This window comes from Poecilia reticulata, linkage group LG15, assembly GCF_000633615.1.
Source record: "Poecilia reticulata strain Guanapo linkage group LG15, Guppy_female_1.0+MT, whole genome shotgun sequence".
Taxonomy (NCBI): domain Eukaryota; kingdom Metazoa; phylum Chordata; class Actinopteri; order Cyprinodontiformes; family Poeciliidae; genus Poecilia; species Poecilia reticulata.
In genome coordinates, this window is record NC_024345.1 from 19,393,340 (window position 1) to 19,421,078 (window position 27,739).

A 27,739-nucleotide genomic window follows, 5' to 3' on the forward strand; every position below is an offset into this window, starting at 1 on the left:
ATATTAAACTTGTTTGAAAATACTGTCAAAGTGATACATCTTTTAATCACATCTATGCTTGTACTTCCTTGTTTGACCACAAGATGGCATCGACTGTTCATTGTTTACTTTATAGCTTTATATAAGAGATCAGTGGCTGCGAGCGGTCAACTGTTCACCACAAAATAATAATTAAAAAAAATTTCATATATATATATATATGTTTACTTACTGTATGTTTACTTACTGTATGAAAACGTACACTACTTGTCATGATTGAATGAATTATGTTTATGTCCACCAGGTGGCGAGCATGAGTTCATGAGAATGTATAAATGTAAGGAACTTGACAATAGAAGTAGAGAGTCTTAATGAGTTGATGCTGATACACCTGTGAGCATGTTGGTGAGCAGACCTTGAAGAAAGATGCTTTAATAAAAGCATCTAGACATAATACTTGGTACTTCGTCTGTCTTTATCAAGCACGAATATAACACTACTTTGGCTAAATTCCTATTTAGAAATGTGTTGAGATTTTTCATTTCGTTTATCTCAGACAAACAACTTTGTATAATGATGTAAAAAGAAATATACACATTTCCGTAGCTTAAAAGACATCGGAGGACACGCTCCTAAGTAGATCATCCTGTTTGAAATGGCTAAAGGGCTAAATAAGCTCGGATAGAGAGAGGGGTACTGGGAAGCGTAGTTCATGTGGAAGCAGGCGGATATGACGCATGTATTGTGTAGCCGGTGTCGGGCCCGCCGGTGTTGTGCTGAAAAAAGTACTCATGTTAAACTAAGCACTTCGTCGTCGTCCGCTATGCTGTGAGTGGAAAGTTATTTTTGGAAAAAGAAAATCCCAAGTGGGGTTTTTTATTATTAAACTTTATTATAAGATCAAATTGAAAAGAGAAAAAGCAAAATGTAGTGAGAAAAAAAAAGAAGCAATATCGTGATGTCGGAATCTCGCCGTGCAGTCGGAAGCACGTTCCCACGCTTTTAGATTAAAATATTACTCATCAGTTTGTCAATTAGTTATTTAACGCTGTACACAGAAGTCAACGGTGTAAACAATGTTGCTAATATATAAAACGTAAACATAAATATGGTGATATTTAAATTATTTACTGTATTATTCAAATACATTCAAGATGTTAATTGCTTTTGGAAATGTAATGTATAGAGGCAAACTGAAAGTACAGGTCATGCACATTCTGGAATTACGAATAAAGTGCATTTTTATTCATAATTTCGTGATTCCGAAATTGACTTAAATTAAAAATGTTGACCTCGAATAAACACAACTTAGTTTGGCACTTTTGACTTTATATGGTATGAAACGGGCCTTCGTGGTTCTTTTTCTAGCAGGGTCGCTTTTTTCGACGAAACACCAATAGCGAGGTTTCGTCTGCAGAGAGCGTTGCAGTAGTTGGATGAATCAGTTGACGTTGACAGACCTTGGGATATGACAGTGCTTTTGTAGTACAGAGCTAACTTTAGCTAGACCGTTAGCTTGGTAACAGGGTTTTGGTATTACGTTGCTTGAACGGGAGGAAACCCGGTGACGGGGCGTTTTATTTTTCTCAACGTTGTGTTTTCAGTAACATTTATATCTTTTTTAAAATGACGCCGGTAGTGTTGTGTTTTTCAAGGAAGCTGGTTTAACTTAAGATACATAACAAGCTAGCGTGTCATCAACTTGTGAATCTCCTAACTTGGTACTGTGCGGGCCACAACAACCTCACTTTTCAGCCGGTAAAGTAGCTACTGGGGAGCCGATAGACATCATTTTAACCGGGTAGCAAACCAACGTGCTCCAAAAACCTGATCTAAGGGAAGCGAAATTGCTAGCATAACGAAGCTAGCCGGTTGGAAGTTGTAAAATGAAGAAGGCACAGTCAGACACATTAGGTTTTGTTCCTCAAAAAGACATCGTATACAACAAACTTTTACCATACGCGGACAGACTAGATGATGAATCCAGTGAGATTTTGAGCAGAATAAAGGGGAACTTGGGCCGAGCTGTACAGCTAAGAGAAATATGGCCCGGTGTGTTATTTTGGACAAGAAAACTTTCAACGTAAGTACCGCACAAATATTACAGTTATGTTTTTTCACTTAAATATGTTTCCTTAATATCATCTAGGGATGCCAGTAGTCTTGTAACTAACGAATATATAGAGTCCAGCATATATGTGGTTGTTTGGTTTGTGTAATGTTTATACTAATTCTGAAATGTGATCGACTTCAAATTGTTTATTTTGCAATACAACTTTAGAAGTAGTCGCTTTGTAGCATGGCGTTCTTTTACGACATCTAAAATGTCACACAGCGGCGAATTCCCAATAAAGAAAATTTGTTCTATGCGTCTGATTAGGATACTTATCGGTTTCATAATCAGGGTTGGGACTGTTACATACGCTACATGACCCAGTCTAGAGGTACTAGGTCATTGTAGTTTTCGCTGTGCTTTTAGATAATTTATTCTTCTGCTCATTACTTTTTGAATCACCCATAAGGATGACCCCTCACCCAACTGAATGTTGACTTGTAGGCTTTATTTGAAACTTCCCCACATGGTTCCTTCCAAAATAAACAAAGCTTTCAATTTGCAGCGTCATCATGGTGGGAAGACAACATCTTTTGACTCTAAAACTCGCTTTTCCTTTTATTATATAGTTTACTAGTCAGTTTCATCAAAGCAAATATTTGCTAAATATTCGTACATTTCGAACTTTTACATTTTCATCTTTTAGGCAAAGAATCCAAATTTGATCAGAAAATATAACGCGTAAACGGGCATAAGCCAGTATAGATTTTCATGGCACAATAGCCTTGACTTGAATATACCAATGCTTTTCAGTGCATTGGTGTTTCAACTAAACTAGATTGAAACATTTATATTTTATGTTTATTTATTTATTTATTTATTTATTTATTTATTTATTTATTATAATAATTATTATCATTCAAATGTTTAAATAGACTTAAACAAAAATATTTTTGGTAATCATTGTTTTCCATTCCTTTTATGTGCTTACTGTCGAATGTATTACACTTTGATTTGTTGTTCCACTCACTAGAAACTAACACAAGTTTATTCAGTTGGGGCTAGCAAAATTATTTCACTGCTGTTGTTGGCGTGCTGGTCAGTTCTTGCCACCTGCCATTATTAAACAGCTTTACCTTTAGAGGAGTAATGTGTGACGGTCTTCTATTTTCCACTTTTTGGGGTTGCTTTGATGGGGAATATTTACAAACTGACAGATTTTTTTCTTTCTTGTAAGCGAGAGAAAAGTATAATAGCCCTTTTATAGCTGATCAGCAGTGTGCAGCAACAGGTTAGGGAAGGGCAGTGCTTTGCTATACGCAGGTGGAGAAATCCCTGATCACTGGTACCTTATTAAAAGAACTTTAGTAGTTTTCATACTGCAGCTCACAAAAACCAGAGTTTTACATCAGTTTGATTATTATTTATTTATTTTTTTTAATGAGCTCTCATTTGGTTTCCTGTTTATTATTTTAAATAGTAACACAATTTTAATTTGGATGTCATTCTTGAGCTGTCTAACAATCTGTTAAACGTTAAAATAATTATTTCTAATTTGTCCTTCATCTAAAGGTACATGAGACTTTATGGACGTAAATTCAGCAAAGAAGACCATGTGCTGTTCATCAAGTTGCTGTACGAACTAGTGACGATCCCCAAGCTGGAGATCAGCATGATGCAAGGCCTCGCTCGCCTACTTATCAACCTTCTCAAGTAAGAATGGATGCAGAGCCAGGAGATCTGGACAAAATCACAATGAAACCTTCTCAACTGACAAATATGTTTTATTAAATCAAAATGCAATCCAAGTTGTTCTCCATTTGAGGAAGGTGTCTAAATCATGGCCCTGTATACTTCCTGTTAGGTCATATATACTGTCTGTATTATTGAATTTTAAGACCTACCTTTATAATTATTGTTGACTTTTTCATTTCCAATTAATTATCCAAATTGGTTTATTTCCCAGCACTAAATTGGTGCCATCTGTTTTTTAGACAAATGAGCATATTCTTCTCTCCTTTTGATTTCATAGAGAATATAATTCTGAATATATTTTCTTATATGGTTTTCATCATAGTTACAATGTAATCCCAAGAACTGTCAGCACAACAAAAATGATGCATGCTGAAATCTTTGTCAAAATTTCGACCATTATATGTATCATCGGCACTGATATTCTTATCAATGTGTCATTGATCTGACAGAAAAAAAGAGCTGCTGTCGAGGGAGGACCTTGAGCTGCCGTGGAGACCGCTGTATGAGCTGCACGACCGGATTCTGTTCTCAAAGACAGAACATCTGGGTCTTAACTGGTTCCCTAAGTATGCATCAGTTCAGTGATTAGTTAGTTGTCATAAAAAGCTCTTTAAAAAAAAAATGGGTAAGATTGGATTTTGAAGATGTATTGCCATCTGTCGAACTAGCTACAAAACATAAAGGGTACAGTTTTTATTTTTAGTCTCTGATTCTGCATTAGATATCCGGTCTCATTAAAATCTCTCTGTAATCTTCTTTTCTTAGCAACTTCTTACAGTTCTATAATTTATGTTTTAAATTGAGCTGTAATCTTTTTTTAGATACTTAATGATTTGATAAATATGCTTATATTTTAAGATTAAAACTTTTATAAACAAATCTTTTCATACCCAAATTCATAATTTGGCCGTTTGCTTTGGCCGCTTGAATAAAGAGCAATTGTTTTCCTTAATTGGGTCAAATGAATGGCAGCAACTGGATTATGTTTTTCCTGAGGTTCCTTCCTAAGCCTTGTAGCCTTGTATGAAGCTTGGATTTCACACTTTTTTTTTGAGAAATATCAGTTTTGAATAATCTTATGAAATATTCTTTAGATGTGCTCTGTGGCAAGCAGTGCGAGGTGCTCTTTTATGGTGCTATGGGAACATTGTATGATTATGACAAACTACTGAAAAAGCAAACTGCTTTAGCTGATTGCTTGTATACACCTTCCAAAAAAAACTAAATCACACTAATCTACAAAAATAAAAAAAACTGATTACTCTCATCACTCTCTGTTTTGAGCAATTGGCTCCCTGTCATGTGCTCCAATTGTTCTTTATGCCTTTGTCTTCTTTTACATCCAGTTCTCCATCTCCTCGTTCTTCTGCTAAACAAGTAATGTTAAAACTGGTTCAGAGGTGGTAAGAACAATACTTCTTTGTGTGTTTATTTTGAAACTTTACTTTACAAATGGCTGGATGTTGCTATGTAGCTGCTGCATGCAAAGACAAAACCCGAGGCACCATATTTGCAGTTTATTATATTTGCCGAGGCACCATATTTGCAGTTCATGAGAAAAGAACATTCATCAATGTTAACATTTCACTCATATTGGAGACTGTCGCACTGCAGCTAACATGTTTTATTTTTATCTGTCCTCCTGAGCAACCTTTTAGAGAATTTTAGGGACTTTTATCTAGGATTTTCTCTAAAGTTTCTTTAGGTTTTAAAAGGACTACAATGATGTAATGCAACAAAATATGGAATACTATGCCAAAACTAATGTTTATGGCACATTATGGGACTTTAATGATGAGTAAAGATGCACCAGTCAGACCTGTTGATTTCAATTTTGATATATTTTCTGGTTTGCATTGTATGTTTTAAAACCTTAAACTCATAAAACAAGAGATGTGCTGCAGGAAATAGTTTTGAATCTAGAAAATGAGAATTACAAAATTTAATTCATGAAAGTATCAAAGCTTCTTCAAAATCTGAAGCATTTTTGTGCTAAATTTAAAGTGCATCATAATACGTCCAATGGATTGATATGTTTATAGATGGCAGATTAATTTAATTTGGATACCAATGAACAGTAGAAGTAATAGTAAAATCATTGTTTTTTTATGATTTTATACCTAATTTCTGTAAATCGTAGGAACATTGACTCTGGGCAATTGATTGGTGCATGTAGAGATAACATATTCTTGCCATTTGAGCACATAATGATTGCGTGTGTTCTGTCAGGTCACATATGCTCTGCTAGCTTGCAGTGAATTTTGCTATTCCTGCTTTACTAAACATGTTCTGGATTTGCTTAGTAGCCACAATTATCTATGTCACTCAAATGACTGTGAGACACAGTATATGTCAGAAAGTGAGGTAATTTGAATCCCACACTTGTCATATTGTAAGTTGAATTTGCATTATTTCTGTTCTTTAATGTAGGCATTCTCATACTACTGCACTCACACCTTCATATTCAAGTCACCCTATGAAACACATGCCTTGTTAGCAATAGGCTATAAAATGGCATAACAGTTGTGTGATGGTTGAACATCATCTTCTATATGTCTTTAATTGGATTAATTACATTTAATTACTTTAGCCTATGTTATTCTTTCAAAATCTTGATTAGATGTGATTTAATTTATTGGAGGGATTTTGTGCATGTAATAAAATATAAATTGCATTTGTGTGGTGAAAGAAGCTTTACTAACAGCAGTGCTACTGTGAGAAGTTATTAACATCTGTTTTGTTTCCCTTCATTTTAGCTCAGTGGAAAGCGTGTTAAAAACACTGGTGAAAAACTGCAGACCGTAAGTCCATTTTAAATATCTTTATCTTATGTCATTTCAGGTTTTTTTTTTATGGTTTGGTTGAGGGGTGAATTTAAAGGCTGAGGTAATTTCAACAAACTGTGTTATGTTGCTAAATGGAGTCTTATGGATTTAGTCTCAAACTTTATTTCTTGTGTTGTCAACAGCAAGTCCAGAGCTGTGTCCATGCAGGTATCTTAGGCAAGCTGTGGGACTCGTACCTTAGTTTGCATTACCAGAGGAAGATAAGCCTATTACCTCACCTAATTCTGTCTGCAGTTGGAGTTCCTGTAACTGCGAGAAGAGGGAGTCTTTTTGTTGTGTGCTGGTCAGACTCTTGGGATCAGTAGTTAGTCTGGGAAAGAGCCTTTAATGTTAAGTGAAGAAGATCACTGATTTTAAACACTTGGTAATGTTAAAAAATGTTACTATGGAATACCCTGTAGTCCCATATTGAAATGCTAGAAACTGCAGTGTTGTTCAACCACATGTGCTTCATTTTCCATGCAGATATAATGTGACCAGAAACATACAGGGAACCTGTGACATTATGGCTTTGTCGATGATTCAGTGACACCAGAAAATATTCACATGTTTATGTTAGGAAAGGCCAAGTGAAGAAACCGTTTAAACATTGTTGTGATAAAAAATAATCTAAATACTTAAATCTAGCATTCACATAAGTATTCATGATAGTTGAGGTCAGTTACATGTGGTTCCTATAAATTGAATTGTGGCGATTTCACTTGATTGAACATGATTTTGAGTGGAACAGACTTGTAGGTCTCACAGCTGTCTGCACATTAAAGTAGCAGTCAAGAAAGAAATGAAACAAAGTTTCTTTAAACCTCTAGAGAGGAGATTTTGTCAGAGATTTTGCTGCTAGAGGTACTTTACCAGAAATATTAAGCTATTGATTTGAATAAATATGAAATCTCATTATGAATCATGTTGTGCGGATCTTTGAGATAACAGTCTCAAAACTGTATTGGTGGAAGTGTAGCAAAATGTTGAAAGTGCTTTTTTTCATGCTACTTTCTGCTGGCTCAGAGGGGCAGTTGATTAGTAACACCTGCCTTCTTTCTGTTTAATATTTAACATCTGTTTGTATTCTTGTTTAAGAGCACAATCTTTACTCAATACCTGATTCATATCATTTTGAATCACTGATTTTGATTTCCTTTATTTCTTCAGGTACTTCTCAGACAGTGCTACCCAGGAGATGCTGGATGAGTGGAGGCCTCTCCTTTGTCCCTTCGATGTCACCATGCAGAGAGCAATCAGCTACTTTGAGCTTTTCTTACCCACAACTCTGCCTCCTAAGCTGCATCAGAAGGGGTTCAAGTAAGAAACATCTCACCCTCTCCTACTTATAAACGACATAATGAAGATACTATTTGTGTCTGAAATCTGTTTATCTTGGTTCAAAAAAACTGCTAATATATTTTGAATCGGATAAATAAAAAAAAGTGAGTGAGTGAATGAATGAATAGAGTGACGTGCTTGCTGTTCTCGGTCAGTTATGTCAGCCATTTACAAAGGCTGCTGATTCAGACGTCATGATAGCTGCTTTGGCCTGGCAAGGATAATGGAATAAGTGTTTGTGCGAAAATGCCGTATCCAATTTTAATCCATTGAGACGAGAGCCATAAAAAGATCCAAGGCCCAGTTTGCTTTTTTCATAAACAGATTAAAATTAAATAATTTTTTTAGCATGTCCAAATCTTTTTTTCAGATAAAAAAAAATTGTATTACTGCATGATAGTTTTGAAGTTGCATGATTTATTTATGATTCATTTAATCATTTAATACTGGGGAAGCATCTCAGATAGTAACCCTCATGTATTAAAGGTCCTATTAAGCAATAAATGTACTTTAAAGTGCTTCATTCTATTAAGTGTGCACTTTGTATTCATAAGCATTCAATGATCTCATACTAACATTTGCATATTTTCACAGGTTGTGGTTCGATGAGCTGATTAACTTATGGGTGTCGGTGCAAAATCTCCCAAGCTGGGAAGTTGTGAGTAGATTCACGGTTTTAAAATGCTCCAGATGTGCAGCAGGAAGCTTCTAGGTTGTTTTTGTAACACAGTCGTCTGCACATTTACAGCACCTGGTCAATCTGTTTGCCCGCTTGGCCAATGACAACATTGGCTACATTGACTGGGACCCTTACATACCCAAGGTTTGCTACACTTTTTTTTTTTTTTTCTGAATCACTTTCTTTATCTACCCGTTAGTGTACCGAGGTCTTATTTTGGTAAATCTGTTTCGTGCTCACATCTGTTTATGTGATTCGCATGCCGTTGTATTTGCTGTTTGTCCCAGAAACAAACTATCAAGTTTCCCTCTTGAATTTACTCCTTGACTGAGATGGAAAGTGACTTGCATCATGTTTGTTTCCCTCTGAGTGACACCAGTTTGTGCAACAGATGAACATTAATATCCCTGAGCTATTGAGTGCAGTTGTATCATGTGTTTTAGATCTGTTTCGCAATGAACTAGTCTATATCAAAAATACCGAGAAAATTAAGGTTGTTTTCACCCAACTGTTTCAGATTTTCACAAGAATTTTGAGGAGCTTAAATCTTCCTGTTGGGACCAGTCAGATGATGGTTCCACGATACGTCACAAATGCCTACGATATCAGCCATGTGGTGCTTTGGGTTTCATCCCTCCTGGTTAGATCACAAGCCAATACATTATGCTAATCTTGCTGTTTTTAGTCCACACTGTCTTTAATTGATCTTTACTGTGGCAATTTCAGGGAGGACCCAGCAAACAGACTCAAGCACAGCTCAGTGGCCTTTTCAACAGCATCACCTCCTTCTTCCACCCATCAAACCATGGCCGCTGGTTGGTGAGTCACAATGTATTTCTCGTCAAAGGCTGTACAACTGAAAACGTCTCGAGAACAAAAACAGCCGTAGTTTGTGCCACAAAAAAACTATAATTGAACTTTCACAGTATTTTGTTATTTTATAACAAAAGACATTAAAGTATTTTATTGGGATTTTACATGATTGATCAACACTCCAAACTGTATGAATGCACTTCTGTGTCACTAGTTTTTATCTTTTTGCAAAATAACCTCAAGTACAATCAGATTGACTGTTGCTCCAATTTTACAATTTGATCTAGCTCTGGACTTTGACTGAGCCATTCCCACACATCATGATGCTGCCACCACCATATATTACATCCCCCAGTAGTGTTACGTATTCAAGTCGAAAAAGTTGAATTTGACAACATGTTTGCTGTGTCCCCTACATTGCTTGGGACACAGGACAGCGATTACTTGACTCTTGCTACTCTTCCACACAAACAGGATTTATTGATTAAACAAGTAAAAGTTGTTCTACCAACAGCTCCTCCTCAGTTACCTTGGGCCTTTTGGCTGCTTCTGTGATTAATGGTTTTCTTGCTCAGTTTGTCGAATTGCTTTGACCTCCATGTCTGGGTAGGTTTGCGTCTGCACAGTACGGTCTCCATTTTTAGATGATGGATTGAACAGTGTTAAGTGAGTCAATGCTCAGTGCCTTTGTTAAAGAGAGGGTTATTGTTTAAAACTCAGTACTGCGTTAAACTTCTCTACAACTTTCTCCCTGACATGTCTGCTGTGCTCTTTGGTTTTTGTGATGCTGTTTGTTCACTGATGTTTAACAAACTCTGAGTCTTAAACTGAACTGATGGATTTATTCTGAGAATTTTAAATAATATTTAGGGCTATCACATTTAATTGAACTGCACTCAAACGCATTCCACATTTTTCCGATTTTTATTTGTCTAATCATTTTTAAAACTTGTATCAATTTCCTTCTACTTAACATTCATCAATCACATAAAATCCCAAGGCACTGGATGTAATTTTGGGAATCACCGTTTTTTAGAGAATGCCACTAACTAACTAACCAGTAATTTACAAGCCGAAGGAGTACAATGTGTGTGTCTTTTTGCTCCTTAAGTAAATTATTCCTGAAATTTGTTGTAACTTCCTGCATCATGGAATAATGACAGGGCACATTGTACTCATGGAAGGCTTCTAGGGCCTGTTTACTGTCTAGGTTCACATTGGTAGCAGGCTCATAAATAAGAGCAGGACACGTGGGAGAGACGGCAGCAGAGTTATTAAAGGTCACTGGCAGCACGGCCACATGCCTTTCTGTTTTGAGGATGCCTTGCACTAGATATGAAGCTGCACAGACGGCAACGTGCTTTCGTACACAAACCTTTATTCTTGCCAAGGCGATGAGTTCTGTCTATTTGAGGCTGTTGCTTTGGTGTGTAAAATGTTCCACTACTTAACTCTAGCCTTTGATGTCACATGCAAACAACGTGTTAAAAACTAAGCAAGAGAAACATACAGGCTCAATTTCTGATAGTTTTTTGTGGATATGGACTAGATTGGATGTCCTTTTTGAAGCTCATCTTTTTTTTTTTTTTTTTACTAAAATGCTGCCATTTTAGTTTGCACTAGAGGACATAAGGAACAAGATAAAGCTGTTCACAGTATATTTGTTTTTGTCTGTATGTCCATTATGTCATCTGTGTCTCTTAGATACTCCATGCGACACCCTACACCTTTTCATGTGCAAACAAAGGCCTGTTGTCTGCCTCCGTCTCCCCTTTGTCATGTATTTGTCTTTCTGTCCTTTTTGTCCTCGCGTCCAGATGAAGCTCATGAAGCTGCTGCAGCGCCTCCCGGCCAGCGTGGTTCGGAGACTTCACCGGGAGCGCTACAGAAAGCCCTCGTGGCTGACCCCGATCCCAGACACTTACAAGCTCACTGAGGAGGACATCACAGAGTTTGTGCAGAGCATGATGCAGCCAGTTCTGCTGGCCATGTTCAGCAAGACGGGCAGCCTGGACGCAGCCCAGGCCCTGCAGAACCTAGCTCTGATGCGCCCTGAGCTAGTCATCCCCCCTGTGCTTGAGAAGTAAGTTTGTGCTGTGCATTTGGAATTGTCCCGTGTGTCCTGGTGTAAAATGAGCCACGGATTAAGATATAACCTAACGGCTGATTGATTTTTGTTTTTTTTCTTTTCTCTGTAGAACATATCCTGCTCTGGAGACTTTAACTGAGCCCCACCAGCTGACGGCCACTCTGAGCTGCATGATTGGTGTAGCACGTAGCCTAGTGTCAGGTGGGCAACGCTTTCCTGAGGGACCCACTCACATGCTGCCCCTGCTCATGAGAGCGCTACCGGGTGTGGACCCCAATGACTTCAGCAAGTGCATGGTGCGCTCCATGGCTCATTTGTCTTCTTTCTGCTTTCTTGCTTTACTTTGGTAGTTTTCATTTTTTGGGAGCTTAGGGGTAAACTGCATACAAATGACCAAAACGTCTACCATTTTCCTTCAGATCACATTCCAGTTCATTGCTACATTTGTGACTCTTGTGCCTTTGGTGGATTGTTCGTCTGCCCTACATGAAAGAACTGATTTGACTGAGGTAAATTGTCACAACTTTGCACCAGTTCTCATAAGTAAATCAGTGATGCTCTACGATGGTTGCAAAAACCTTTATGACATGGTTTGTGGGACCTGTTAGGTGGAAAGGGAGATGTGCTCCGCCTCTGCTGAGTTTGAGGACTTTGTGCTTCAGTTCATGGACAGGTAAGGCATTTTAAAACTGTCTGTATGTTAGAACCAAATACTTCAGCATTTGTTTCACAACGGATGACTAAAAGATGACTGCTTGAGCCTTTCTCATCTCTAGACTACAAGAGAGTAGTTGATTGTTGCATTTACTGCAGAACTCAGAGACAGTTTGTATCTCTGCTTTGTCATGAACGAGTAAAACATGCAAACCAGTTTGCTCAGTTTGTGTTTCTTTTCGTGTAGATGCTTTGCCCTGATAGACAGCAGCACTCTGGAACAAACCCGAGAGGAAACAGAAACTGAGAAAATGACTCATTTGGAGAGTCTAGTAGAGCTTGGACTGTCCTCAACCTTTAGCACCATTCTCACCCAGTGCTCCTTGGACATTTTCAAGGTAAGTCTTCTGGATACTGATTTGAGGCAGAGTGCCTCCAAATGACATGGCCCATAAGTATTTTAGTTACTTATTTCAGAATTTTTTCCATGTTGGCTCCCTTCCCAAGTGTTATTTGACCTCTGTTTTGTTTTATATTTTATACAAATGTTTAATGTTGCATGACAAAATTGCATGCTATTCTAACAGTGTCTATTTTTAAAATTCATTTTTTATTTATTTATTTTTAATCTCAATGCTTCCTGTTGCCATTGTTATATTTTTAACCTGAAGTTGCATCTAGAGCTTTAGGAAGAGTTTTTCAGAACTGTCTTTCCGTATCTATCTTGCCATTTTTAAGATAATAAATAAATCGCACAAGTCTAATAATACTAAGATATTAAACTGTGTGCTCAGCTTTAATGTACTTGTTCTTTTACAGATCTTCAAAATGCTTCAACTCAACTATAATAACAAGAAACAATGAAAGAATAAAAAATAGTTTGATGTCATTTTAACAAAACTGGGCAAATTCTAGATAAATAAATACCCTATTTATTTATATATATAAATATGTTTGTGTTTTTAATTAACTAATTTATGCTTATTTTAATTATTACCTTAGGATACATTTGTCATCTTTTCATTTCCAGGTGGCTTTGGAAAAGGTTTTTAATTTTGCCACCACCAACATCTTTGAGACGCGTGTAGCTGGAAGAATGGTGGCTGACATGTGTCGAGCTGCTGCCAAGGTAAGTCTTACTAATTCATTCCCTCCATGTCGTGCAAAAGCACCTTCTGTCCTGCTACAACCTCATCAAAACCTTCTGCACTTTTCAGTGTCACCCTGCAGAGTCGCTCAAAGTGTTTGTTCCACACTGCTGCAATGCCATAAACCAGATTGCTGTCAGTAAGTCCATAAAACACACTGAAGGCGTAAAGAGTTTGCTGATATACTACTCATTATTTCCCTGTTAGTTCCATGTTGCTTACCTGATTAACTTATTTTTATAAACAGATGAGGAAGTGCTGAACGAAGAAGAGCTTGATAAGGAGTTTCTGTGGAATCTGCAGCTGCTGTCTGAGGTAAATTAACTCACTAAATCTCATATTTCCTCATTATTTAAAATCCCCTGCTGCAACAATGATTTTTCTGCTGTTTTTTTTCCCAAACGAACTTCAGGTAACTCGTGTGGACGGTGACAAGCTCATCCCCTATCGCTCTGACCTGGTCCAGATTTTGCAGTTGACCCTTCACCTCAAGTGTAAACAGGGCTACATACTAGCCTGCAACCTGTTGCACCACATCCTGCGCTCCACTGCCCTCATCTACCCCACAGAGTACTGTAGCGTGCCTGGAGGCTTCCACCAGCCACTCTGTGACTACCTCCCCATCAAGGTATCTTTGTGTAGTGCTAAATGTTAACTCTAAATGTCATTAGCGTTATCAAATTTGTTTCAGCTGAAATATAAAAGAGTTTTTTTTTTTCCAGCTGCAAAATGTGTTGCTCCTAACAATTATTCCATTTTCTGATGATACAGTTTGATTATAAGTAGTAATATGGAAAGGAATAGATGCATTTAAATTGTACTTTTTATTCTAAAAACAGAAAAACTTTGCCATTTTACCCTTTAAGTTTAAAGGTTTAAATTCTTTTTCTTTAATTGAAAAATTAAATATCATGTTTTTTGTGTTTCATTTTTATCCGTTTTGTTTCCTTGTAGGACTGGGGTCGGCCTGGAGATTTGTGGAACTTGGATATCCGGTGGCACGTCCCGAGTGTTGAAGAAATCTCGTTGGCTTTCTATCTGCTGGACCTGCTTCTCCAGCCCGAACTCCAGCGTCTGCAGAGATTTTCAAAAGGAGAACAAGAAATGAGCAGGTGAGAAAAGCTCAGTGTGGTCTCTCTAGCTTTTATTTTTGTTATCAGAAGTGTTGATGGTCTCGTGTTTTCCAGAGACGACGTGCTGCAAAGCCTCACTATTGTTCAGCACTGTCTCCTGGGAGCAGGAAGTCTGATGGCTCCACTGAAAGGAGAGCCAATCCCTGACCTGTGAGCGATCACATTTATATTTATAATACATTATTATACATTTATTTAAAATAAACCTTACTCTGAAGGAAAAAAATATATATGTTGAAAACATGCAGCATTGTCTCGCAAAAGTTATTTTCAGTATTAATTTGATTGTTAAAGATCCTCTATTTTTTCCTCAGAGTTCACAGCCTGGTGAATCTGGATGAGACTACCCTTTACACGGGAATGGATTATGGTAAATCACCATCTCACAAAAATTAAAGAATAGATTTTCCAACAAAAGTTTGAGTTTATTGTTCTATCGTTATTCTGTCAATTCTCTGTATCTGCAGATAAGACCAGAGAGAACTACAGAGATGCAATTTGTAACGTCATGAAAGAACTCCTGCGTTAGTATCCACCAATCTGCTGTTTTACTACAGCTACTGCTGTATTTTTTTCAGTCATGACATTTATGGGGGATTTATTTATTTATTTATTTATTTTTGCTCTATTTGCAGATTATATTTTGGAGCACTCTGAGGATGACACAAAGTCTCTTTTCTCCATCATCAAGGTGGGCAGGAAGTAAAATAGACTTGACTAATGCTGATTTTAACCTTGTAAACTCACTGAGAAGAAAAGTTCAACATCCTGAAGAAGAAATCTTATTGGGATGTAATTACGTAAACTTAAAGATAATAACTTTTAAGTTACTTTGTAGCTTACTCAGACAGAATTTTCTGCTTTCTGTGACATGTTACATGACCAAGTACAATCGCTGGTACCTGCTCTAAATGTGCTGGGTCCTTGCAAGTTAATTCATTTACACAGACATTTCTTACTGCTCCTTCTGGGGGACAGTTTATTTTTTCCGTTCATGGAAAAATGTCTTAGGTGTATTTTGTTTCACGTAAACTGAGCCATATTTGCCATCGCATTCGTTTTTCAAGAACTTGTAGTTATGCACAGGGCTGCTGTAGTAACTTTTCTGATTTTCTTTTCAGATAATCAGTGATCTTCTACACTTCAAAGGTTCTCACAAGCATGAATTTGACTCGCGCTGGAAAAGCTTCAATCTTGTTAAAAAATCTATGGAAAACAGAGTAAGTGTCTGGGTTTTGCTTGTTTTTTCCATGTAACGCTTCTAATTTCGAGGAGGTCTTAACAACACAGCTGCATCAAAGACGCAGCAGTTAGAGTTGGTTATAGACACTGGCTGGTGATTTGAAGAGTCTAACATGTTGTTGTATCTGCAGCTTCATGGTAAAAAGCAGCACATCAGAGCTCTGCTCATTGACAGAGTCATGCTCCAACATGAGGTAAGTCCCACAGGGAAATGTTACCTCTGTAAACAGAATGACGTCAGACTAGTTGGGTTGTTAGATTTTGCTACTTTTCCAAGTCTCAATTTTGTTTTATTAGAGAACACAATACATATATTCAAATTGCTCTGTTATTTGCAAAAGTCTCTTACTCAAGATAGTAAATTTAAAGTAGTCAAAATGATTCAGCACGTGTTTTCCTCCAACTTAATATAATGGGAGTTTTTCATCTGAAAATTCAGAGCTTTGGAAAAGTGTCTGGAATTGATCAAAGCAGAATATCATCCTTGATTGTTCACACAAACGTTTAGTGCTCAATCAGGAACTTCCTGTCTGAATTTTGACTCATCTCGCTGTCTGAAAGCAGAAAAATAAAATGTATCCTACTAAAAGAAGCTTCCTATGTGGTTTTTGACTTTTCATGATACGTTGAAAACAGCGACAGAAGCAGTGACAAAAGCACATATGATTCAGTCATTTTATATGCAAGACTTTCCAGCGCCGTTAAGCATTTTTTGACTTGAGCTACATTTAAATTCAAATGGTTATCAGGAGCTTATGAATGTGTTTTTGCATTCATAACTTTAAATGGTTGTTCTTTTAGCTGAGGAAACTGACAGTGGAGGGATGCCAGTATAGAACCACTCACCAGGAGCTGATGAAAGACTTGCTGAGGCTCTCCACAAGCACATACAGCCAGGTGAGTTTTACAGGGTACTTCTTTTACAAAGTATTACATTCAATTTGTGCTTTGGTCTTTATTTTTTTTAGGAAATAAATTCACATTTTATTGCACTAAATTAGAACTTTTATTGCCTTCCAGATTCGCAGCAGAGCTCAAAGTGTGTTGTTCACGGCACTGGGGACCTACAATTTCTGCTGCAGGGACCTGATCCCACATGTCCTCGAGTTTCTCAACCCAGACAACAACCGTGTCACTCAGCAGCAGTTTAAAGTATGGCCACCCTCTTCGTAGCACAAAAGCTCCCAAGCAAATTGTTTACCATGGTATTTTTAGAGAATAATAATAATCTATGTTATAACTCTATATGTTCCAGGGGGCTTTGTACTGTCTGCTTGGGAATCATAGTGGAGTGTGTCTGGCTAATCTGCATGACTGGGAGTGCATTGCTCTGACGTGGCCTGGGATTGTACGTTCTGGCCTCAGCTCAGCCATGTCTCTTGAGAAACCTTCCATCGTGCGACTTTTTGATGACCTTGCAGACAAAATCCATCGGCAGTACGAGACCATCGGCATCGACTTTTCTGTGAGTTCCTGTGCTAGATTAAAACCAGCATGTCTGAGACAACACTGGAAGCTGAAAATTGAAAGGCAGCGTTGATTTCTGTGGGACCTTTGTGTTTTCTAAATTATTTGGAATTAAAAACATTTAATTGATTTGTTTTGGCATTGAGGTTTATGAGAATTGTATTTATTTATTTATGTAGCTTAATCAGAGTCTTTTGATGCCCAAATGTTTCAAAGGCAGAAAAATTATATTAACATAATAATTTTTCTAAAGCATCTCACAGTTGATTTATTTCCAATAACCTGTTGATGATGCTGTTTTTTAAGCTTGCAAAGAAAGAAAAGAGTCTGAAAAAATATGGGTTAATGATATAAATATTGAAATTGCAATTTTCAGCCATATTATTGGGATTATATATTTTTCTGATATCAATCAGCCTTTGTGAATCGTAAAACTTAAAAAATCTTCTTGTTTGAGCAAAGGCCGTAACGTCGTAAAGTCTGGAGGACATTTGAGAATCACAAAGCTGACTGTGGTTGAGTTGCTTTGAACTGTGCTTTGTGCAGCCGATCACTCCGTTCGTTAGTTTGTTAGGACTATGCCGATATAAACAGACCATCTCTGACATGATCTTTTTGGTCCCTTTAGATCCCAGAGGAGTGCTGTGCTGTGGCAAAACTGCTAATGACAACAGGAAGTCCTTTCCCTAATGAACCTGTGCCGTCTGAGGAGGAATCAGAGGAGGGTCTGAAACGACAGAAGCTCAAAAACTCTGAGGCTGTTGAGTAAGTTTTGCTCCAATAGCCCAACGGTTCAATAACCCTCAACTCCCACGGCTTGTTTGATATATAATCTAAACTGGACTTGCACCACCCTTTTTTGTGTAAATCTTTGACCTGTCTATTCTAACTTTAATCGGATTTTTTTTAACAGTGGTTGTTTCCAACCTTTCTGCTGGGAGTGATTATTAGCTATTTATGCCAGAAGCAGAAACAACCTTCCATACATGAACTCAATTATGGTTGAAGAGGGTTTTACTTGTATCTTAAAACAAAGAAATAATAATTATGGCATTTATATTTTTCAATTGTCTTTAATATCCTGTAATACAGATTTAGTACCAAATGCACACATGCAGCATATTCCCTAGAGAATGTTTAACCTTACATTAACCTAGAGATATTCATAATACTTCCAGTATTTCCAAATTTCAAATTTTCCTTCATTGAAAGAGGATGAAACTTGAAAGACCAACAGATTCCAGCCTTCCAGGTTTCTACTAGTTTTCCTCCAAATTTGAAAAATATCAATCAGAACAGCCAATATGCCTCTGTTTAAAAAAAAATACAATTTCCTTTTCAGCAGCTAAAGAAGTTGTTTTATACAGTTGAGGATTCATTTTCCTCAGGTAACGGATGGGAAACTAACTATTTTTTGTCTTTTTTCTTTTTCTTGCAGAAAGTACAAAGGTCTCATTGGGGATTTGATAGATTGTCTCAGCAACAGAAACCTGTAGGTTGTTCTAATCTACTTTGAATAAATTTCTCCAGATTACCCTTATTGCTCCCAATAACACTCGGCTCTTTATTGCTGTAGGCCCTGGAAGTTTGAGCACATTTCAATCGGTTTTCTGTCGTTGCTGCTGCGAGACGACCACCAGCTTCCTCCTGCTGCTGTCACGTTCTTCGTGAAAAGTCTCAACCACGATTCCCTCTACGTCCGCAAGGTGGGGCACACACTGAGAAGGCATGGTAGAAACCGAGTTTGTAGTGCCATCTTACAAAGCATTGTTTGAAATGTATTATTATTCTCCATTAGGTGGCAATATCAGCCGTAGCTGGAATCATGAAACAAATAAAGAGACCTCACAAGAAAGTCCCGGTCAGCCCGAATGAGATGTCCAAGTACTGTAAGTGTATTCTTGTCTAGTTTTCTTTTGCATATTGTCTGAAATTGTTTTTAAATCTTTACTTTGTTCAGTCGATTTAAAAAAAAACATCATTTTCTTGTTAGGTGAGTCGGTGGAGCTTGGTAGGATTGCAGTAGGAGACCGTCCAGACAACCAATGGCTCCAGTACAACAGCAGCAACCTGCCACGCAAACAGGAAGAGTGGGAGCAATGCGTGTTTGTGGAAAAAACGCATTGGGGTTACTACTGCTGGCCAAGGTTCCTGATTTAATGACAATATTTCTCTGATCTGTTCAACCCTGTCATTTTTTAAAATTCCTTGCTCTTTTTCAATCAAACCGTTCATATTCATTATTTTGAATCATATTTGATCTTTAGAAAAATGCTGATCTATGCACCTGAAGAGGAGCAGCCCACACAGAATCTGGCCAGAGAAGAAATGACTGAGGTTTGTGCACTAAAACAACATCCACAGGTCACGTTCTTGTCATTTACTAAAAGTTTATGCTCTTCTCTCCAGCGGGAGCTGATCATCTTTGACCATTTCACTGACCCAGTGTTTATCAACCAGTTTATTGAGTTTCTCTCTCTGGAGGATCGAAAAGGCAAAGACAAGTTCAGCCCTCGCAGGTTCTGCTTGTTCAAGGTGAGACCCGACGCAAACAGCTGGGTTGGGAAACAAAGCCAAAAACACAGACGCTAATTTTTCCTCTTGTCTCTTGATCTTCCAGGGACTGTTCAGAAACTTTGGAGATGCCTTTCTGCCTGTGCTGCAGCCGCATATGGAACGGCTGGTGTCAGATTCGCATGAGAGCAAGCAGCGCTGCGTTGCTGAGATCATCTCTGGACTGATACGAGGCTGCAAACACTGGAGCTTTTCAAAGGTATATTTATTATTTCTCATGTTTGTGGTTTTCCTGTTTTTGACTCTCTGCAACAGGGGTCTGCAGCCTGCATGTGGCTCTTTAGACCATCCACTGTTACTCTTAAAACTTTGGTCAAAAATGCTAAAGGACTGAGCAATTTTATAACAGATGAAAGTAATATAAAAAATGCTAACCTTAGGTGTTTTTTCCTGATTTATGCAATTTATGCATAAAATTTCTACAAAGATGGACAGTTTAAGTGTCAGGTTTTTTTTTTTTTTAATGAAGTATTTCTTTTCGTCAGACATTTGGAAATCAGGTTTTTTTTTACCTAATTTGCATAAAATGTCTCACTGTTTTCATTTACTAAAGTAAAAAGCAAAACTAAAATCGGTGTACTTATAATTTAAAAACCTGAACAAATTTCCTACAACGGGAACAAAAAGGAGCTATTTTGTTAGGACAGATTTAGTTTAATTAGACCGAAGCTAAAAATGGCTTTTAGGGTTGTAAAGGTCAGTGACTCTTGCTCTCTGGTGTGTTTTTGTTTCATTTCTTTAACAATGCAAATGTGTTCTGCTGGCAGGTTGAGAGCCTTTGGGAGCTGTTGTGTCCTTTGCTTCGTACTGCATTGTCAAACATCACTATAGAAACCTATGCAGATTGGGGCACCTGCATCGCCACAGCCTGCGTAAGCCCTTTTTGTTCAATGATCATCGTGCTCCCGTTACGCTTTCTCTTACGTTCAACTTGAGTTGCTTAAGTTGGCTGCTGTTTTTTCTTTTTGGCTCTGACAGGAGAGCAGAGACCCACGCAAGCTTCATCGGCTGTTCGAGATGCTCATGGAATCTCCTGTCAATGGAGAGGGGGGCTCTTTTGTCGATGCCTGGTGAGTACAAAGACATCAGCTGTGCGGTGCTGCAGGATGTCATGTGACATGAGCCTCTCCCAGCACCGATGGAGAGCTGCTGAATGGAAAATAATTAGAGAGGCTTAATACTGCTAAAGAGGAGCTGTTTAGCTGAAATGCTCAGACAGATGGCAGGTAGACATAAAGAATAGTGGTGTCTATTTTCAGGAACAGTAAGGCTAAAAATAAGTTGGTGTTGGAGTAACGAACAGGGAAAACTGCAGACATTGAAGCAGGAAAAGATGCATTTCAGGAGGTGGAGCGTTCATGTTTCTGTTGCACAATTCTCTCTCTTGAATCAAATTGAAGACACTACTCTGTGTTCCTTTTATTTACAAATTGGGCTACTGTAAAGATTTTTCTTTTGAGTTTCTTAAAAAAACACAGTTGAAAAGTTACAAATATTTCAAAAAGTAGTTGCACATTTTGTTCTTATTTTATAAACCTTCGTCATGTGCTTTGACATCGCCTGCTGGTGTATAATCAGCTGTTCTTCCTCTGCCGCAGGTGGAACATTGTAATACAGGTTCTTGTTTGTCATGTTTCAAAATACTTCAGCTTTACACCACCTGCATATCATGGGGCTTTTCTCTAAGTCGCATTCCTTCCCAGGCATCATCTTGTATTTCTTGTTCTAAAACATCTTTTAAATTATGCTGTGTCAACCATAAACTATATGCATATAGTAAAGATAAAATCTCCTCCTTGGCTTCTGATATTTGATATTTAACTAGGATGTTTATCATTGTGTTGAAATGTATGTTGTCTTGTAGGAATCTACGTTTTTGTTTTCATTCTTGTTCAATATCTCAAAAATACAACTCTAGTTTCCCCACTTCTGTTTTCCTGTAGTAAATTGCTTGTGACTAAATTTCCTGCTTGAATAAATGAAAAATAATATTTTATTACATTCACCAAGCAGTAATGCTGTTTCTCACTCTGATGTTGCCGAGCCAAACAAACTGTCAGAGTTCTCCTGTGTCTCCAGTCGTCTCTACGTGCTGCAGGGTGGACTAGCCCAGCAGGAGTGGCGTGTTCCTGAACTTTTGCACAGATTGCTTCAATATCTGGAGCCCAAACTCACACAAGTGTACAAGAATGTACGGGAACGTATCGGAAGGTGGGTGATTGTCTTTTTCGTGTTTTTGCTTCTGTCAACTCATAGTAAAAGTAATATTTCATATATTCACATGTTAATCTCATCACGTTTCTGCTTTGTTGTCTTTCCAGCGTCCTCACATACATCTTCATGATCGATGTCAACTTGCCTTTCACTCAGCCAACCTCCTCCCCGCGAATCTCAGACTTCACAAAGCGCATCCTGTTGAAGCTCAAACCTCTGACCGAGGGAGACGAGGAAATCCAGAACCATGTGATTGAGGAGAACGAGGTGGAGGAGCAGGACGAACGAACACAAGCAATAAAGTTACTAAAAACAGGTGAGTTTATCATAAACCGTTCGCTCTCACCGAATGATGCGAAACGTTTAGAACCTCATAGAAATAGAAAATGTATTTAGCTATGACAAACTCCAACATTCAGAGCAGTTGGGCATTATCTCAGCTTTAATTTTACATTCCTACAGTGCTCAAATGGTTGATTGCAAGCGCTGGTCGCTCTTTCACCACGGCCGTCCCAGAACAGCTACAGCTGCTTCCTCTCCTCTTCAAGGTAGAATACAACCTTTATTTACACCTTTGACCTTTTAGCGTCATCCAGCTTTTATTCCCATGAATATGTGCACCACAGAATGAGCGGTCTCTGTTCTCTATCCCAGATTGCTCCAGTTGAAAACGACGACAGCTACGACGAACTGAAGAGGGATGCAAAGACCTGCCTGTCTCTGATGTCTCAGGGTCTCCTCTACACCGATCAAATCCCCTTGGTTCTCAGTGTCCTAAAAGAGGTGAGTCATCTGGAAGCTAAAGCTGTTACTCCACATCTTGCACGTTTAAAGGAATTGTTCAGGATTTTTCTCCTGAGGCCTTGCTAAAATGTTATTTAATATAAAACGCTGTAGATGAGTCTTCATTAATTGTAATTCCAAAGTAGTTAGAAATGGTCAAAGAAGGACCAAGAACAAATCAGACTTCTGCTAATTTCAAACGTCTCCAATCTATCAAATGCTGAGTCGTAGCGCTATTTTAGTAACACACTTGCATTCAGGGCTAAATAATTGGGTTTAATGTCTAATGAAAATGCTCAGAGAGTTATACAACCATTTTAAAACATACAAAATTAAAAAAGTGAGACTAAAGTATGTTTGAGGATTCATTTTGGGATTTACAAGCTCTTTCTTGCAAAAATTAATAGTGTGATAGAAGCATGCGATAAAGTGCATCTTTTAGTTCCTCGATTGCAAAGAACCTGATCTTAACTGGGCAGCAGTCCAGTACATCCATTGTTCCTCTTGTGAAACAAAGGCTTGAATTATCTTATTAACGTAGTCTGTTCTTGTGTTCCAGATTGCTCGTAGCAGCTCTTGGCACGCCCGCTACACGGTGCTCACTTACCTCCAGATCATGGTTTTTTACAACCTGTTCACATTCATGAGTGACCAGAAAGCATTGAAAGACGTGCGGGGCCTGGTGATCAAACTCCTGGAGGATGAGCAGCTTGAGGTAAAAAAAAAAAAAAATATATATATATATATTATTGATTATAAAGATGAAAATCATTCATCCTGTCACCAAACATACGTTGTGATTATAAGAACAATCACAAAGCTTTTGGCCGGTGCATGTTTGTTTATGCTAGCAGACACTTGCCGTGTCTTTCAGCTTTACTGTAGTGATTCAGCATTCTGCTCCCGGCTCCTTACTCCCGCCCTCCCCAGTCTTCTTTCTGTTTCTATGGAAACCAGTGGCTGCAGTAATCTGTTGCTATGGAGATGTTCACAATTTGATGGAGGACAAGAGGGAGAGGAAAAGGAACAGAGACAAAGAAAGTGTGTGTCTGCGTGTGAGTGGGCAGGGGGTGAAACTAACCGTTTTATTTGACCTTATAAACTAACCTGAGTCTCACTTATGGACCTGAGCTATTTATGATGCTTTTGACAATAAATGACCTAAAAACGTCACCTCAGAACAACACCGTTAAGAACACGTTGGACTTTTATTTCTGAGTTTGTTTGAGAATTTTTACAGCACAATGTACAACGGTTCACTTTGCTTAAATGACGGAGGAGTACCTTCACTCACTGGTGTGCTCCAGTTGCCAAACTGGTGTGTCCGCTTCTAGCCACTGGGCACAAACTGTATCTCATCAAATTGTTTGCTGTTATTTTATTTTTTTCCCTACGGTGCACCAGGAAATTCTGACTCGGCAGAAACCTTTTTTACTTTATTTGTGTTTTACGTAGCAGTGGTTTTCAACGGGGACATTTAAAGAAGCAGAATTTAATTTGGTTGACAGCATTTAAGTTATTGTATTATTTTGAAAATACATTAGAGGAATCTTCAGTTTGTTTTTCTCCAGCGTCTTAAGAAATTAGAGCACCATTGAAAGGTGTTATTTTAGTAATTTCATTCAAACTTTGAAACTCTTGTACTAGATTCATTACTCAATTCAATTATTCAATAATTATGATGATTATAGCTTGCATTTAATGAAAACTCCACATTTCTTTATTGAGAAAATGACAATATTACTTAATAAAGCAGCTTCTTAGTAGAGGGAAGCAGAAATGTCTCTACATTTTTTTTCTGTGGACGCCTGTTTTGTCTTTGGAGTTGACAAAACACAGTAGATCAATGCAAGCAAACGACATGGAAAAAGACAATGTAGTGTTTAAGTCTGTGTATGTTGGCTGTTTCCTTTTAAATATGTCCCTCAAACTCCCGAATGGGCTTTACTTCACAATCCATTAAAGCCAGCACTTTTTCTCCTTCCACTTAGCTTCTCATTATGCTTGGATACAGCAATCTGACTATTGAGCTTCTTTCACAATGACTGTCAGCTGAACTTTAATGTCAGCAACCGTCCTCATGGATGAGGAGATCATAACATTTATGTGTTAACGTTCATATTCATTACATAATATTAAAATATCCATAGAAACAGAATTTTAGATTTCCATTTGTGTTTGAATTGAATTTTAGATTTCCACCCATGATCATCAAAATTAATAGAAATAAATGCATGAAGTGTAAAATAATCTGTGTACAGGTTTTACTTTTTGAATGTAATTGCTGAAATAACCTTTTATTCCCCATTATATATTGCCAACCGTCTGTATGGCGCAGATGTTACATGTTACTAGTGAATGCTAGGAAACGAAGGCATTCTTTGTCTTTGGTCCCAAGATATGAACGTTGTATTTGCTGCTCCTTTTCAGCGAAGCAATATATAAAAACTTAATGATGCTTATTCCCTATTCTAGGTGCGAGAAATGGCTGCCACCACTTTGAGTGGCTTCCTTCAGTGCAACTTCCTGTCCATGGACGCCCCCATGCAGGCGCATTTTGAGGCTCTCTGCAAGACACGTTTGCCCAAGAAGAGGAAAAGGGAGCTTGGCTTTGTTGTGGACACCATCCCCTCTGCTGGTACAGAATTCACCAGAATAGTTTGTTGGATTTTTTTCCCTTGAAATTCCTGAGACTTACTATGCGACCCATTTCGGTGCGTCTTTGCAGACCTTGTGCGCCGCCATGCGGGCGTTCTCGGTTTGAGCGCTTGTATTCTCTCCAGTCCTTACGATGTTCCCACCTGGATGCCCCAGCTGTTGATGGACCTGAGTGCCCACCTTAATGACACCCAACCCATTGAAGTATGTCTCTTTTTTTTTTTTTTTTTTGGATGGTCACCCTCTTGACCATCAAGAAAAATAACCAGAACTACTGTTTTTTTTTATTTATTTCTCAGATGACTGTGAAGAAAACTCTGTCAAACTTCAGACGGACTCATCATGACAACTGGCAGCAACACAAGCAGCAGTTCACAGACGATCAGTTGTTGGTCCTCACCGACCTGCTGGTCTCCCCCTGTTACTATGCCTGAAACCTGGTGAAGCACTTTAATTTTGAAGATTTGTTTAAATATTAATCGCTCAATGTGCTTGCAAGGAAATTAAAAAGCTTTTCATTACTGCATAGAGCACAATGAAACAGCTTTAGATTATCAGTACAGTAGTCAGACAGCTACTTAAGCTTTTCTTACAGTTGTTTGTGTTTCTGTTTAGTACGATCCCAGACTACACAAACACCAGCCTGCACTGGAGAGGAGTCCCTCGTTCCTGAAGGATTCACAAACATTCACGTGGAGCCCGGAAGAAGAAAAGCGACGACACATGGAAACTGCATCGCAGCTCTCAGAAGGATGAAAAATATTGTGTATTTATGTATCTAGCACCTTGACATTTCTTCTATACTTAATATTTAAGGATCAATCGTGACAGGGAGGAATGACCTGCAGTTTGTAACATTACTGTACAGATTTTTTTTTTCCTTTCTGGCTTGTGTATCCTGCATGTACACAGGCATGTGTGCAAGTGTGTTCACAGGATGCTTGATGACATCTGCTTGTAAAACACAACATTTCTCAGGATTATATCCCAAGTATCCACTCTGAGCCAACACAATGTCCAGTGCAGGACGTCGTCTTTACTATGTTCTGGCCGTGATGTTTGCTACAAGCCGCAGAGATTTAACTATGAACCGGTGGTCTCTTGAATTTCCAACACACAATGTTTGTGTGATTGTTTAATCTATATATGAGTATATGCATCATGTATGTGTATATATCATGGTATAGAAAATATGCACAAACTTGTCTATTTATTGTCTTTTTTTTTTTTTTGAAATGCTGAGTTTTAATTTTTTTTTTTCTCCATAGTTTTCATTTAAAAGTATGTAGACAACTGATCTGTTTGCCTATTTTCATTTAAAGGGAGAGAGCAATCTGCCCGCTGCTGTTCTGTGTGATGCGTTTGCTGTGAGGACCCAACCATTGTGTGATCACTGTGTCATGAGTCTCAGTGGAAGAGAAAAAAAAGCCAAATTTGCCTGTCCATGAAAGGACCCCCTTCCCTCAGATATATTTGACATTTTCTGAAAATTTTAAATTACATCAAGTTACTTTGGTTAGTGTCAGTTTTTACTTTTTCTTTTCTTTTTTTTTCCCTCTGACTTGAAACCAGTTAAAACATCAAAACATTTAGTACCTCACAAATAGTGTAGTGCCAAAACTGCAGTGATTTTTCTTTTTTTAGACTTTCTGGGATAATAATAAACCGTTTGTAACAAAAAGCGCTCTTGTGAAATTTTCTTGATGTCCTACAACAAGCCAAACCCAGATCAAATCCTTTCTTTATTCTCCTTGATTTTAGAAGTACTTATTTCTATTCACAATAAACTGGTAATGCAAAGTAAGAGCGGTTAGTCTACAGCTGTAGTTCTCAAACTGATGCATGAACTATAACCAAGTTACAAAATGATTACCGTACTGTTATTTGCAAGGTGAATCTAAATGAACTGTGATATAGAGCTACTAACATTTAAGACATAAGGTGTTCAGGCACATTTATCTTGGCCTCACTGGAAAACTGAGAGGACTAATAGCTGGAAATAAGTACTATTAATTCGTAAGATTGCCGTCTACAGCAATTCAGATTGACTCCTAGTTTCTCATTTAAAAATCCAGTGGGATTTGCCAAATGACCAGGCTACCTACTGTTAAATGCTAATAACATTTAACAGTTAATGCTAATATTAACTGCTAAATGCTAATATTTTTCCTCAGTATTTTCTACTTTCATACTCCTAACATTCACCAACAGGTTTTACAGTACCAATAACCAATTTTTCACTATGACTATCACATTTAATTAAAGCCGTTTATTATATTTTACGGTTGTAACAGACCTCTGACGTTTCTGGCCTCTGGGGATCTATTAATAT

General features: G+C 37.9%; 1 protein-coding gene across 2 annotated transcripts; it reads left to right on the forward strand.

The window, feature by feature from the left end:
• Positions 1-1,404: 1,404 nt before the first annotated feature.
• Positions 1,405-27,089, forward strand: psme4a (proteasome activator subunit 4a). 2 transcript variants are annotated; one of them, XM_008429890.1, is made up of 48 exons: positions 1,405-2,062; positions 3,605-3,745; positions 4,237-4,353; positions 5,134-5,190; positions 6,544-6,588; positions 7,783-7,932; positions 8,548-8,611; positions 8,702-8,776; positions 9,150-9,272; positions 9,359-9,451; positions 11,263-11,528; positions 11,644-11,830; positions 11,954-12,043; positions 12,143-12,207; positions 12,436-12,586; positions 13,219-13,317; positions 13,406-13,475; positions 13,584-13,651; positions 13,749-13,964; positions 14,291-14,448; positions 14,524-14,619; positions 14,784-14,839; positions 14,937-14,993; positions 15,105-15,160; positions 15,591-15,689; positions 15,843-15,905; positions 16,513-16,608; positions 16,732-16,863; positions 16,967-17,176; positions 17,807-17,943; positions 18,617-18,670; positions 18,755-18,884; positions 18,977-19,067; positions 19,172-19,325; positions 19,446-19,515; positions 19,588-19,713; positions 19,799-19,951; positions 20,520-20,624; positions 20,731-20,822; positions 21,832-21,963; positions 22,074-22,282; positions 22,429-22,514; positions 22,621-22,749; positions 23,309-23,464; positions 25,225-25,387; positions 25,478-25,611; positions 25,707-25,847; positions 26,023-27,089. In XM_008429890.1, the coding sequence occupies exons 1-47, from the start codon at positions 1,866-1,868 to the stop codon at positions 25,839-25,841; spliced, it is 5,553 nt and encodes a 1,850-aa protein (XP_008428112.1). In that variant the 5' UTR covers positions 1,405-1,865; the 3' UTR covers positions 25,842-25,847; positions 26,023-27,089. The 2 variants fall into 2 exon arrangements, with proteins under 2 accessions (XP_008428112.1, XP_008428113.1); XM_008429891.1 differs by lacking the exon at positions 5,134-5,190.
• The last annotated feature ends 650 nt before the right edge of the window (positions 27,090-27,739 follow it).

Excerpts from the sequence above, each read along its gene's own strand:
- psme4a (XM_008429890.1), top strand. The coding sequence starts at position 1,866 with ATGAAGAAGGCACAGTCAGACACATTAGGTTTTGTTCCTCAAAAAGAC. Across the intron at positions 8,777-9,149 it reads GGGACCCTTACATACCCAAG|ATTTTCACAAGAATTTTGAG; the intron begins GTTTGCTACACT and ends CAACTGTTTCAG. Across the intron at positions 15,690-15,842 it reads AAAAATCTATGGAAAACAGA|CTTCATGGTAAAAAGCAGCA; the intron begins GTAAGTGTCTGG and ends TTGTATCTGCAG.